This window comes from Rhinopithecus bieti, unplaced genomic scaffold (genome assembly GCF_001698545.2).
Source record: "Rhinopithecus bieti isolate Rb0 unplaced genomic scaffold, ASM169854v2 scaffold_72501, whole genome shotgun sequence".
NCBI lineage: Eukaryota > Metazoa > Chordata > Mammalia > Primates > Cercopithecidae > Rhinopithecus > Rhinopithecus bieti.
In genome coordinates, this window is record NW_016827507.1 from 1,619,584 (window position 1) to 1,634,361 (window position 14,778).

The 14,778-nt window shown below is 44.1% G+C and overlaps 1 protein-coding gene across 7 annotated transcripts in view; it reads left to right on the forward strand.

Moving 5' to 3' along the window:
• The window catches only part of ZFAT (zinc finger and AT-hook domain containing), a 240,286-nt gene that overhangs the window by 176,048 nt on the left and 49,460 nt on the right, over positions 1-14,778 (forward strand). For 6 of the 7 annotated variants that reach the window (XR_001883776.1, XM_017863814.1, XM_017863815.1 and 3 more), the window contains one exon: positions 7,761-7,899. Coding sequence is in view for 5 of the 7 variants with exons in the window: in XM_017863814.1 (XP_017719303.1) it covers positions 7,761-7,899 (139 nt within the window). In the remaining 2 variants the exon portion in view is untranslated. Of the gene's footprint in view, positions 1-7,760; positions 7,900-14,778 lie in introns of those variants that run through there. The other variant, XR_001883775.1, reaches the window with a different exon arrangement.

Below are 14,778 nucleotides of genomic sequence, written 5' to 3' on the forward strand. Positions count from 1 at the left end.
TTCAGTCTTAGGGCATCTGCTAGTTTCCTGTGCTAATATGCTATGAACTGATTAAAGACCACAGTAGTGAGGCCTATGGTGTTTTATGATTCTCAAAGCACAGTTGTGCTCTGTTTTTGGTGCCCCATCTAAACTCCATCAGGTAGGCAGGGAAGGTTTGCTGTCCCATTTCACAGATACGGAATCAAAAGCAGTGGAGGTGTAATGACTTGGTTAGGGTGACTCCACTGTTAGTGGTGGGCCTAACGCCTGACGCTCTTCTCCTGCTCCTGGTTCATTCATGCTGCCGCACTCCGTTCTTCTACCCTTGCTTGACATAGAATGCAATCATGTCCTTGAGAAGGTCCTTCTGTGTTGTAAAGGTGTCCGCATTCTAATAACACCACTTCTGTCTATCAGCAGTGTATAAATAATCTTGTACCAACCAGTCCACTTCATGTAGGTCCTAACCATTACATGGCCTTTTTCTGCATTTGAATCCAAATTTTCTGATACCAGGCGGGTGGTTAGTCTCCTTCTGTATGTCTGTCTCTGTCTGTATCTTGATTACTACACCAGCCAGGTTGTTAAACTAAGGTTGAAATAGTGATGTGTGGCCTCAGGTTTCACACACTAGTGTCATCTGGCACTTTCTGTGTGGCCTTTATTCTTCTTCACCCTCTCCAAGGTAGGCCTGTCAACAAAGGGGCGGATTCACATCTGATCTTTGAGCCTTTTGATATATGTGCCACCTTAATACCATGCTTGGTTGCACAAATTAGACTGCAAAAACCTTACCTGATGACAGCCTTCTTGCTTGCTGTGAAGAGGAGCCAACAGAGCAACTCCTCCTTTTACCAAAAAGCCATCCTCTACATTGCAGTCAGTTGCCAATGTCACGACCTTGCACATTACCTCATCACCAGCTTCTCATCTGCTTTACAACGTTCCTCTAGGTCTGTTCCTTGATGCCGATGGGAAATGCGATCACTTTAATGTAGTTAAAGGTTTTTAGATGTCTTCTGATCAGGCTTTTCAGAACCCAGTTTCATGTGTGAGATATGATTCCCTGTCCTCTTCTATTCTCTTTCTTTCTATTTAAAGAACCAAAACAGCAAATTCTCAAATTATGAAAATGTGTATTTTACCAGCTTTTTATAATTTTAAGAGGCAATAGGGTCTCACTCTGTCACCCAGACTTTTACTATGGTGGTGACATCTTGCTTGCTTTCTTGACATAAAAATAAGGACTTAAAGAATTTCAGCTTTAACAAATCTTCACTGTACCTCTTTTTAATCTTCTTCTTTTTTTTTTTTTTTCCCGACAGGGTCTCATTTTGTCATCCAGGCTGGAATACAGGGGCGCAATCTTAGCTCACTGTGACCTCTGCCTCCCAGATTCGAGCAATTCTCGTGCCTCAGCCCCACAAATAGCTGGGACTACAGGCATGTATCACCATGCCTGGCTAATTTTTGTACTTTTAGTAGAGAAAGGGTTTCGCCATGTTACCCAGGCCAGTCTCAAACTCCTGACCTCAAGTGATCCACCCACCTCAGCCTCCCAAAGTGCTGGGATTACAGGTGTGAGTCACTGTGCCTGGCCCAATGTACCTTCTGAGAAAGATTTTTTTTTTGATGCCACCTTTTGGAAAAAGGAACATGACCAAAAACCCAACCTGTGCTCCTCATCTTTTCTCCTTGACTTGCTGAAGCCTGACTTTTGCGTTTCTCATGCTGCTAGACCTCTTCTTGGTAGGTTACCGGTGCCAACCCCGATTGCCAGGTCCAGTGGACACTGGGGAAGCCCCTTCCTGTTGGATTTCTTAGAGCACTCAGCTCCGTTATCCTCTCCTACCTGGAGGACCTTATTCCTCAGATCCCATGATTCCACACTCCCCTGATCCCCACACCTGCTATCCTCTGTCATCCTTCTTCCAAGTCCACCTGCTTTTGCCTGCCTGCTCCTATATTCCAGGGTGCTGTTCCAATCCTTTTTCTCTTCTCACTTGATATACTCTTTTCCATGACCACACTCAGTCTTAGGACCTCTACTAGTTGCCTGTGCTCTGATCTGTGTTTGCAGCCCAGAGCTGTCCTCTGAGTTCTAGACCCACCCTGTGGGCTGTTCAGAGTTCTAGGAATACACCCTCTCCCTCCCATTATCCATATAACTTCCTTTTTGCTGGTGGCCTTCCTTGCCTTCTGCCATCCATGCTGGAAGCTTGGGAGTCATCCTAGAGGCTCCACCTCCTCCCTCTCACACATCATTCCAGCCATCAGGTCTGGCTGATTTTACCTTCTTCATCTCTCTTAAATGTTGTCTTCTTTTCCCATATTTTTATTCCCCTGCCTCATTTTAGGCGTTTAGTATCTCTCGTCCATGCCACTGCAGTTAACTGGATAATTGATTCCCTGCCTCCAGTCTTGTTCCTTTCAAGTCCATTTTCCATTTAACTCCCAAGTATCCAGAGTGATATTTCAAAATGGGAAGTTGGCCATTGTCCTGCCTGACACCTCCCAGGGGCTCCCATTGCCTAACATTACTTTCCTGACCCAGCACACAGCACACTGTGTTGACCTGGCTGGTATTGACCCTCGTCTTCTCCTCTGCCCAGTCCTTGCCTCATAGTGATAGCCCAGTAACTGCCCACATCTCTCCCGGTCGACCGTGGGGTTCCTTGGTCTAGAGGTTGATACTTAGATCTGGATCACCTTATGTCCAGGAGACCCAAGAATACCAACCCGTGCCCCTCTCAGTTGGAGTTTTAGGGGGCTATGTGCTAGGGGAAAAATCGGCCAATGGAAAACCAGATGATCTCTTTATTGTTGGCTGGTCCTAGGGCCCCATATCTGATGCAAATCAAGTAGCCAGGCTAGGAGACCGTGAAACTTTGGCAAGTCTCTAAACCATTCTGTGTTTCATTTTCTTTTTTTTTTTTTTTTTTTTTTTTGAGACGGAGTCTCGCTTTGTCGCCCAGGCTGGAGTGCAGTGGCACCATCTCGGCTCACTGCAAGCTCCGCCTCCTGAGTTCACGCCATTCTCCTGCCTCAGCCTCCGAGTAGCTGGGACTACAGGCACGCACCACCATGCCTGGCTAATTTTTTGTATTTTTAGTAGAGACGGGGTTTCACCATGTTAGCCAGGATGGTCTCGATCTCCTGACCTAGTGATCCGCCCGCCTCGGCCTCCCAAAGTGCTGGGATTACAGGCGTGAGCCACCGCGCCCGGCCTGTCTCAGTTTCCTTACCTGTAAAAATGAAGATAATAATTGCACGTACCGTATGAGTTTGATGTAAGACTTATAGGAATTAATCCATGCAAAACATTGAGAGCTATCTGGCATATAGTAGCTATCAGTGAAAATGAGAGAAATCAGTAATATTTATCATGTTAGATCTCATTACTTTGGTTAAGAACTTCTGTGCAACACTGAATAATAGCTATGCTGATGAGCTCCCTGTCTTGCTTTTTGGACCACGATAAGAACTTCGATGTTGCATTCCAAATGAGCTATGGAGCCAGTTTATATCTTCAGGACAGAATTCAGCTCTAGGCTGAATTCTGTCCTGAAAGCTCTGAATAAATAACTTCCCTTTTGAGATCTAGTGTCATTTGTTGTTTGCAAGTTTCTGACTTAGAAACCAAGTTCTATGATTTAGTTTGCCCGGATAGTGTTTAATCTTTGGAGTTGATATTTAAGTCCCCAAATGTGTATATATTTAGGGAATCACAAATCTGCCTCATTCACCATGTATCCCTGGGGATCAGAGGACAGTCAGAGGTCAGTAAATACATGCTTCATAAATGAAACCTTGAGACTTGCAGTATTGATAAGGCAGCAGGCTTTATGTCTGGCAGTGGCTTACCGATGCTATTCCCTCCCTCTGCCTGTCTCCTCCCCTGCGTCAGCCCCAGGAGAATTCTCTGCTGGCCTGTGGCAGTGCCTCACATATCAGATCTTGTTTTGCTTGAAGAGCCTAGATGGGGCTCAGTTCCCACACTTCGGGAGAGAAGATCCCCAGCAGAAAATGGGTGGTAATGGACTTCATGCAGAGGTTCTAATGGATATAAAGGATAGAAGCAAGACCAATGAAGGAAAGAGACTGGGAGGTTTATCTTCCTAACTCCCCCTGTACTGTTCAGCAGTGAAAAGACTGCTGGGATATGTTTTGAACCCCCTGCATCAAAGCAGAGACTAAGTAGACAGCATACTGCTGGAGAGGCTACAGAAGGAAGTCTTCCATGGAGAGAAAGATTTCTCCAAGTCAAGTGTTTCTTTCAACTCTCAGAATTGAAAATTTTCATAGAAATTGCTAGCTCAGAGACTGAATCCTCATTTGGGCTCTCACGTACATTTTTTGCCAATATGCTCACATTTTGGCAATTTTTCTTCTCATTAGCAATTCTGCCAATGGATGGGCATGGGGAAGGAAAGGAGCTGAACTCACAGAAAGCTGTTTATCTGCTCTGCTGCAAGAAGGGTGAAATTGGCTCTTGAGTCTGAAGCTAGGTTTGCAGGACCATTTCTTATTTTCATCACCCTTTTTCTTCCTGCGTTTTATGCCCACTGACTGCCCGATGCTGGCGACATAGCATTTTCACTTTTTGATTTCTGTGTAAATGCTAACATTCCAAAAATAATATCTTCATGCTGTTTGCTTATTTAGAGATGAAAGCACTTGAAAATGGTTTAACTTTTATTTTAGCTTTGCAGTAATCATATATTAGAATTTTAGACCTTTTGTTCTCTATGCACTAGATAGATGAGAAAGCCAGACACATTTTGCCTTTGTTCCAGGTCCTTTTGTTTAGTAAATGCTCTGGGCCAAACTCCAAGGATTCCTTACCCGAGGGACTTAATGTAGAAACCCAGCACGTACGGTTCGGCACAGAGCATACGGTAACCAGAGTGTGAGCCTTGGTGTAGGGTGACGTCCCTGGGGAATGTTTTAGAGCTGGTTGACCGACCAGATTAACTGCCCTGTATCTTTCCAAGAATGGCCCTTCTGGGGATGGCAGTATTCCCTTTATAGGCTGGGAGGGTCTCCTTCTCTGTGCTGGAGACAGAGAGGAGGACAGGGGCGCTCTGGAAAGGCTTCCCAGGAAGGTTGGACAAGACTCCGTGATCAGTTGAATAGTAAGAAAGAAGGAAAAATGAAAGATTGCTGTGGGTTTCTGTCTTTGATGACTAACTGATTTTGCAGAAAGATATGAGTCCAAAGTTTAAGGGGCCTATAGAACATCCCTGCGGAGATACCTGGAAGGCAGTTGAAAATTCCCATCTATGGTTCAGGAGAGAGGACCCAGCAAAACATATAGATCCACCAATCAGCAATGCAAAAATGGTAATTGGAATCAGAGCAGAAGAACAAATCCAGCCCAAGACCAGCACGTTAGAAAGATCCAGCATTTGACATTAAGCCTGTGTTGCAGATCTCATAAATAAGTCTAGAAAGCTGAGCCATGGCAGAACCTGGTGACAGTGGCATGACGATGTCACACCTGCCACAGTGGGATAGGGCAGCCAGCCTAAGGAGATGGGATGGAGGAGCATGAGGTCTGAGCAGAAGGCACCCCCAGGAGTTGCTTGCTAGGAGATGGCAGAGGCCTGAGAAAGGGAGGTGACAGCGTGAAGGCTGAAGGGGGAACTGCTCTTGGAGCAGGTGGTGGGCAAGGGGCCTACGAGGAAGGAGTATGACTTAGGCAGGGGGTGAGGTGGAAGATTTTCCTCTTCATTTTCTTCTTTTCCCTCCCTCCTCTCTCGCTCTCTCTCTTTCTCTGTCTCCCTCTCTCCCTCTCCCCCCTCCCTTTCCTTCTCTCTCTCTCTCTCTTTTTTTTTTTTTTGAGACGGAGTCTCGCTCTGTCGCCCAGGCTGGAGTGCAGTGGCCAGATCTCAGCTCACTACAAGCTCCACCTCCCGGGTTTACGCCATTCTCCTGCCTCAGCCTCCCAAGTAGCTGGGACTACAGGTGCCTGCCACCTCGCCCGGCTAGTTTTTTGTATGTTTTAGTAGAGACGGGGTTTCACTGTGTTAGCCAGGATGGTCTCAATCTCCTGACTTCGTGATCCGCCCGTCTCGGCCTCCCAAAGTGCTGGGATTGCAGGCTTGAGCTACCGCGCCCGGCCTCTCCCTCTCTCCCTTCTCTCTCTCCCTCTCCCCCTTCTCTCTCTCCCTCTCCCTCCTCCTCACCTTCTCCCTCTCTCCCATCTGCCTCTATGGGAAGACTGCATCCCAGTTTTATACTTGAAGGGAAGAAACCGTGAAAGAGGGACTGATCTAAGCTTCTAAGATGAGAGGACATTTTCTCTACTGTTGGTGTACTTCACATTCAGACATTTCTGTTGCTGGTTTAGCTCTTATAGGCAACAGTGATGAAAAGATAGATGAATTGGACAGTCAAGGAGTAAAGGTATTCTTTGAGGTCTTAATAGATGCAGTGGTACATCAGCTTCCAGATGCCCGGTAAGAATTGTGATAGAATTGCTGATAAAAATCAGTAAGAAATGCTTTGCACGGCATTTTAGGTATCAGTTTATATGATACCATTTAATTCTCACAACAACCTTATGACATGGGCATGATCCTCATTTGCCTCATGTAAAGATCCATGCTAAGAGAAGTTTCACGACTTGCCTGAGGTTCTATCATTGGTCAAGGCCAGAGGTGTGGCTGGACTTGCTCCATCTGAGTCCCCTGCACCAGGCAGAGTGCTGCTCCCATTTTGGCTGCTGCATGCTCTTCTGCTCCTCCTGGGCTAGAAGGCTGCTGGGTCATCAAACAGGCCCTGAATGACCCTGGAGCACTGTCAGAATCATACAGCATGTGGATTACAGGGGCATGCTGGCGGCTCCTGACCAGGGGCCGTGGCATGGAATTTGGCAGTGATGGAGATGCACATCCATTGAGCAGCCAAAGGCCAGGTCTCATTGAGCTTCCCCAGGGGCCCAGCAGGCGCCTCTTTCCCCAGCCCCACTATTTATGCAGCCTCCAAAGCATTGTGCCAGGGGAAAGACAAGGCTGCATGACTCATTTGTGGCCTCATCCCAAAAGTGCCTTGTCTTGACCAGGTGGGCGTGAGAAATAGACTTTACCTGCTAGACTTCTCTAATGGTTGACACTTGCGTGTGCCCGTGCTTGCAGGCAAATACTGCGGAGGAATTCATTTAGCTAAAGAAGCAAATACAGTGACGCATCACTGAGTAGCAGGGATACGTTCTGAGAAATGCGTCCTTAAGCAAACTCTTAGTTGTAGAACATCATAGAATGTACTTACACAGATGTAGAAGGTATAGCCTACTTGCGCTTGCAGGCTGTATGGTAGAACCTACTGCTGTGACCGCTGCTGTATGTGCAGTCTGAGGTTGAGTGAAACATCATTATGTGACTCCTGACTGTATATCAGGGAACTAACTGTAATGAGAGCTACTTTTAATGTCATTCACTTAAAAAAAGATAGATTACTGTATTGCTTTTTTTGTCTTCTTCTTGAACAAAAACTAAATTCTGAGGTGGATGAAAACAGAAAAGAAGTAACAAAAGCAAATTCATTTAGTAGAGACAGCTCCTCCTCTGAGGCACCTTGTCTCGGTCCCTTGGTTGATCACTGCAGAGGCAGGTCTCAGCATTCTTGCCTTAGTGGTTTTCCCTAGAACATATCACAGGTGATGGGGCCTGCTCATCTTAGACCTTCTGGGTGTCAGATGCTCATCAGGTGGGAGCAGTAGCGAAGGCAGACATCTGGGGCCCACCTTCTCTAATGCCTCCTCATTGTCCCCACAGCCTTTCCGCTGTGCCCATTGCCATTACTCCTGCAACATATCTGGCTCTCTGAAGCGGCACTACAACAGGAAGCACCCCAACGAGGAGTATGCCAACGTGGGCACCGGGGAGCTGGCGGCGGAGGTGCTCATCCAGCAAGGTAGGCAAGGGGCCAGCAAGCTGGGGCCCTGCCTGCTTCCTTCTATACCAAGTCCCCCAGTGGGAAGAGCTGCTGACATCCTGCAGTTCAGTTCTCACACATAAATGTGCCAGTGATGTTCATTCTTCCTTGTCATCATTGTTGTCATCATCATCCTTATCGTTGTCAGCATGACTTCCTGCCTGGTTAGTATTATAACAACCTTAGTGGAAGTCTAAAATGACAAGTGAAAATTCATCCACAGATTCTACTACCCTCAGCAATGCTTATTTGTCAGCATTGCCTTCCATTCTGTGTCGGTGCATAAAGTTCGCAGAGATGAAAGTTCAGTTGTCTTTCTTTACTTCACATTAACAGGAACATTTTGTTTTTCTTTGGTACATTGTCTTCCTAATTATGACTTCTAAGGGCTTTTTGTAATTCAATATTGAATGGAAACACTGACAATTCTGTTATGGCACATTGTGGGGTTTTTAGATTTTTTCTTTCTTTGCAGTTATAACTAATGCTATTGTAGACATATTTATAGGTGAACTTTTTTGGATTATCTAAAAATATTTATTGAGTAAGCTTGTTACTTATTCATCCTGAAAAGAAAAAAAGGCATTCCAGAACATTTAAACTAATGAGAATTGATGAAAACCTCTTTTCATTTTAAATTATTACAACTTTGTGGGGTTTTTTGTTGTTTTATTTCAGTAAATAATCACATTCCCACTTGAGAGGGCTTAGCTTATGTGTTGTTACCATACAGAGAATTCTGTTGTATTTATATCTACACTTCAATAATTCAGCTAAAAAATGATTGCAGCACACTGTTTACTGCTCCTCTTTCCTAAGTCCTGTGACTATTTGAAGCTGAAGACAGATTTAGAAATCTGCCCCCAGTAAACAGAGATGTGGAATTGTAGACTGCTGCAGCTGGGGAGGCTTCGAGTTTTGTTTCAGCGTGAAGCTCCGCTTGCTGTAATAGCCATGAAATGCATCTTAATGTAAAACAAATGAATTGACTCTATCCTTCAGCACTTTCCGTGACAGGGCTGATGCACGGAAATAGATGAGCAGCACAGAAGACTCAGGATAATTTTAAAGCCATCCATCTGGGGGTAATGGTGAGCTTGCGTCTTCGTTTTCTTAATGGCAGTTTTATGGAGCTGGGGAGCAGGATATGCCGTGGGGAGGGCCCTGGCTCCAATTTGCATTCTTCTTTTTTGGCTGCGCCATCTTGGGCAAGCTCTCAGGCCCTTCACCTGTAGAATGGAGTTCACAGCAGTCATCTTCCACAATGGTGGAGAGGATTAAATGAAAAAACATGTGCATGCAGTACATGTTCAGTCCTTGCTTTTGTATATTTTTTTCTGAACATCTCTAGGACTTGTGGAGCCATCACATTATTTTTTATGACCCACGCCAGTGCCCCATGTCCAGGAATCACAGAGGGGAGAATAGATTGGCTTACAGCCCCAGTAAATAACTGGAGTTGCAGGTTAGGGATTCTTTTTCACATCCTTCACACTCTTGGGTTGGATTGCCAGAAAATAGATGTTTACTGTGGCTGTTGGGACAGGCATGAGGATCTGAGTGATGATACCATCATTGCCCTGTGCTTCCAAACTTTCATCATTGCCTTGCGAAAAGTGTGCTGAGGTTGAACTGTTTCATGCCCTAAGTTTCCAGTTAACTTCCTAAGACTCTCTGTAATCAGTCGCCATTCCCTGACAGGAGCAGGGTTTTATATTTTATCTTTGCAGGGGTGCTTTTGGTTCCTCTTTCAGAGATACACATACACACACACACACGCACACACACACAGATACATATTCACAGTTGTTCTTAGGCATCCATGGGGGATTGGTTCCAGGACCCTCCGCAGATACCACAATCCACAGATGGCTCAAGTCCATTATATAAAATGGCGTAGTGTTTGGGTATAGCCTACACACATCCTCCTATGTACTTTAAATCATCTCCAGATTACTTATAATAATTTATACAATGTAAATGCCATGTGAGTAGTTATTATAGTTTGGTTTTTAATTTATGTTATTTTTGATTTTTGTATTGTTATTTTTTATTTATTTTTCCTGAATATTTTCAATCTGCAGTTGGTTGAACCCATGGATATGGTGGGCCATCTGTGCATATATATAGATGTATCATTTGCATATGCAAATGTACTTGTATGCATATGTATATATATATGTTTATCCCCCCATTCCCTTCAAGGGCCATGTTGAAGAAGGAGACAACCCAGTGTCTCTCGACTCTTAAGAGGCCTTGTGCCGCTGTGCTCTGGCAGGAGAACAGTCTCTGAAATCAGATGGCTGGTGGAGTATGAACACAGTTTAGAAATCTCAGAAGCACAAAGTTCACGTTGCTTTTATGTCTGGGAGAGGGGAGCAGAATGAAAGGAGAACATGAAACCAGATTCAGTTACTGTTTGGAAATATTGAATTGTTTGGAACCACTGCAATTTTTCATTTTCTTTTGATTAATTTCAAGTAACTCTCTCCATCCCCATTTGGTTTCATTTTCCTCTTCTACTCCCCCAAAACTATCTTTATACTTTATGATTTCATGTTTTGATATAGAGGAAGATGTATTAAAATAACATCATAAAAAACACAAATAACATGTATTTTTCTCAGAAGGATTTTACAGTCTCCTTTAAACCACGCACAGGGACCCCTTGTGTATCAGCTGTATTAAACAGTGTCACACTGTGATATGTGCAAAGCTATTGATTCCTAGGAAAGATCCTCCTGCCTGCCATGCCACAAGGATCCCGGGATTCCAGGGAGGGGTTCAGTGCACAGTGCTGCAGAGGAGGTCAGGAAAATGGCCTAAAAGGAGCTGAGAGTTCCCACATCATACACTTCTGTTCTTTGCAGGTTTCTAAAGGAAGGCACTATGGCATTCTCCATGGAGTTTGGGTGGTTTACCGTGTGTTCCCAAAGCTTGCTGGGAAGGATGGCTGCGTAGGCTCTTCCCAAGTAGGAGGGAGGGGAAACCTGACTTGCAGAATTTGCTGATTTCTGTCGTGTAAATATTTCTACCATGGCCAAGTTTAAACTGCTGACATGATGTCACTCAACATGGAGCTGGGGGATGTGTGCACATTTGGCTTATGAGCTTGCGTATCTTGGCTCCCACATACCTTTCACCCTGAGAGCACTGGGTGACATTGCCAGGTCTCTGCCACCAGGGCCTGTCTGGATGCACTGATCCCTCAGAACTCTGATACTTTGTAGTAATTAAGGTAGTACTGAGCACTATGTAGATATTGTACTCCTGGCTTATATTTTATGTGCATCTGATGCTTTGAAGACAGATTCCTCTTAGCCATCACTTATTCATTAATATGGATTTGAGGCATTCTCCCACACAAATGCACATTTCATGCTGTTTAAGGAAGAAATATTTGTGTTGCTTCAGTAGGCCTGCCCCTTTCCTCCCCTTAAAAGCTTTACGAATCTTTTGCTCACTCCTAGAGCATGTAGAAGGGTAAAAATGGGGTTTAGTGGGCTTTCCAATGGCTTCCAAGCCGTCCCTCAAGTCTCTCTAGAGACTTGGAGTGAACACAGGCTTGGGAGTCAGATGGACCTGGGCTGGGATTTCTGATCACTGTGGACCTTGGGCCAGGTACTTAACCTCTCTGAATCTTGATATATATACCTCCAAAGAGGAAGGCTCATAGCCTACCTCCATAGCAGTTGCAAAGATTAGATGTCATTCTCTAAGATTCCCAGAGAGTGCCAACAGTAAGTTCTTGATGAATGGCTCAAATCCACTATTACGTTTATCCACGTATTTCTACTTTGAGCGTGTATCTCCCTGTCGCCTACAGTGGGCCTGGCACCATGCTAGACACTGGGACTTGGTGTCAAACAAGCCAATCATTGTTGGTATTATTGTTATTCCTACCCAGGTTGGGGACCAGGGCTAGGCAGCTCCTGCCAGAGCTCTGTATTCTAATTATAGCAGAAGGAATACATCCCCTTCAGCTATGGCCTGGAGCGGAGTTAGCTGCTTCTCCCAGGGGACTCTGTCCCCCAGTTTTAGAGAGTCATTGAAGTGTAAGGGTGGGTAACTGGAGCAAGAGAAAGCAGTAAGAGGAGAAGTGTTGAGGAGAAGTCTTAGTATTTGGCATCTGCTACAATCTTTATGTTACTTCGAAGTGCTATATTACAAAAGTGTAAGTATGTATGCATGTGTACCTTGGATGTATATTCATATATGAGTTTTTTACACCCGATTCAGGGAAAATAGCATAGCAGGAAATCCAGAAACTATGAGGTAACCCACAGGTGATGTATTTGATTCTTAGACATCTTAATTTTAAAATTGTTTTTATTAGGGCCCAGATTCAATAAGTTATTGGCACATGCTTCTAGTGATGTGATATAATGCTGTGTTATTGATTATTATTTTACGTGTTAATTTATCTCTCACAATGGCCCTGTGAGCTTGGCATAATCATTCCTATCGTAAAATAAGGAAATGAAAGGAGTGCTAATAACTGACCTCAGGTCACACCAAGCGAGCAAGTGGCCAAGCCAAACCCTGTCTCCTGATTCAATGTCTGTGCCTTGCCGCTCACATGTTTGATGTCCCCTAAAGTTTGTAGATGTTTGCACTTAGTAGAGAGGAGGAGAAGAAAGGGGAGGAGAAGGAAGAGGCATAGTCATCTCTTAAACAATTGGGCCACATTTGCTGGTGGTCATATAGTAGTTTGTGGAAAAGTCACACACATAGGTACTGTTTATTTTCTCTTATTTCTTCATCCCCAAGGCTAGTTGCTAATCTGACCGAAGACTGACTCTGGGACCTGTCTCTTTCCAAGCCCTTCCCTGTGATTATCCAGAGTGTCTCAGATCCCAAGATTTGGGGGCGTGTGTGAGCGGAGTGGGCGGATGGGAAGACCTCACTTACGCTCCTCTACCAAGTGTTTCTCATGGGGTTTGGGACCTCAGCTTGGCTAATAATAAAATGTACTTTGTTTCCTCTGCTGCATTTTCCCTTTTGCTCTTTTTCTTGAGGATCCTGTGGGAAGAGGGGCTGGGATTTGAAACAGGATTCAGATAGTCCCAGGTAGGATCTAATATCGCATGCCCTGTCACCAGGAACCCTCCTCTGCAGTACTTGCATGTGACTTCCAGTTAATTTCTACCCTTAAGCATTTCCTAGCTCTGAACTGGGGCTCTGGCTGGGCCCTAGGACAGACACTGAGTTAAGAGACAATAGGAAGTGAAATGTCAACAAAGTTCTATTCCATATTTCACTTGTTAATCTGTGTAGTACAATTATTCCATGTCCTGCTTTTATTCCTTATCCTTATCCGTATTCGTATCCATCAGTGCCTGTGTTAGTTGCCTGTAGCTACTGTAACAAGTCACCGCATACTTCGTGGTGGATTAAAACAACACAGTTCTATTTTTTTTTTAAATTATACTTTATGTTCTAGGGTACGTGCGCACAAAGTGCAGGTTTGTTACATATGTATACATGTGCCGTGTTGGTGTGCTGCGCCCATTAACTCGTCATTTACATTAGGTGTATCTCCTAATGCTATCCCTCCCTCCCCACCCTGACCCCACAACAGGCCCCAGTGTGTGATGTTCCAGCAACACAGATTTATTATCTTAGTTCTGAAGGTCAGAAGTCCAAAATGAGTCTCACCAAGTTAACATCAAAGTACTAACAAATACTCCTTCTGGAGACTCTAGGGGAGAATCCCTCTCCTAGAGGCTACCTACATTCCTTGCCTTGTGGCCCCCTCCTCTATCTTCAAAGCCAGAAATGGCCAGTGGAGCTTCTCTCAAACTGCGTGTGTGTGCTCTCTCCTGCCTTCTTCTTCTGATGACCTTTGTGATAGCATTAGGCCCACTCGGAGAAACCAGAATGACCTCCCCCTCTCAAGATCCTGAACTGAATCACATCGTTTTTGCCATGTAAGGTAACATAGTCACATGTTTTGGGGATTAGGATGTTTCTGTCTTCAGGGGCTCATTATTCTGCCTACTTCACTCAGTGTCTTTTTAAAGAATATGAACTTTAGTGCAGTGGTCCTCTCAAAGAAAAAAAAAAAAAAGAATATGAACTTTAGCATCTTCACCTTACTGGAAGAGAAAACCAAGACCCGAGAGTTTCAGCAAGCTTTGGCTCACCTGAGCAAGTGCCGGATTCAGGTCTTGTGACTGCCCAACCCAGTGTTGTATGCCATTCTGGGAGTTATATTATTGAAAATGAAATTGAATTTTCAATAATGTCAAGCACCACAAAGGAGCAGAGATATTTTAATGCCTGAAACTCCTCCAGAATATATTGCATTCCAGAAAGAGCAAAGGATACCGTGATCAGTGTTTTAAAATTGCTCTTGAAATTCTATATTTTTCCTGGTTAATCAGTCCATGTGAGGAAACTGTGATTTGAGGACTCCTAGTTTTATGGTGTGTACTTAATATCAGTGCCATGAGTAGATTCACCAAGTCTTCCGTTGACCTTTACTGTGCATTGCCTAATAATTTACTGAATTCAAATAGAAATTAATTTATCTTAGCTTTGATATCAATTAACTGGCATAGTTATACATTCAGTCTAGATTACATATTTTCATTTGTTGTTCTTTAATTAAAGTCACTGTGGCAAAGGCTGAAGTTTTAATTAATGTGGGGGCATTATCATATTAAGTTTAATTTAAACATAATATAAGAATGTTTTCCTCTCTGAATTAGTTTCCACTAAAGAGTACCCCAGAGGGAATCTTTAATTTCATTTTAAAGCCTAAGTTTAACCTTTAAAAGTTTGCCTTTGTTCATCATCACATATTAAGTCTTTATAGGAGAAGCAGCATCAGTTTAGAAAAAAAAAAAAAAAAAA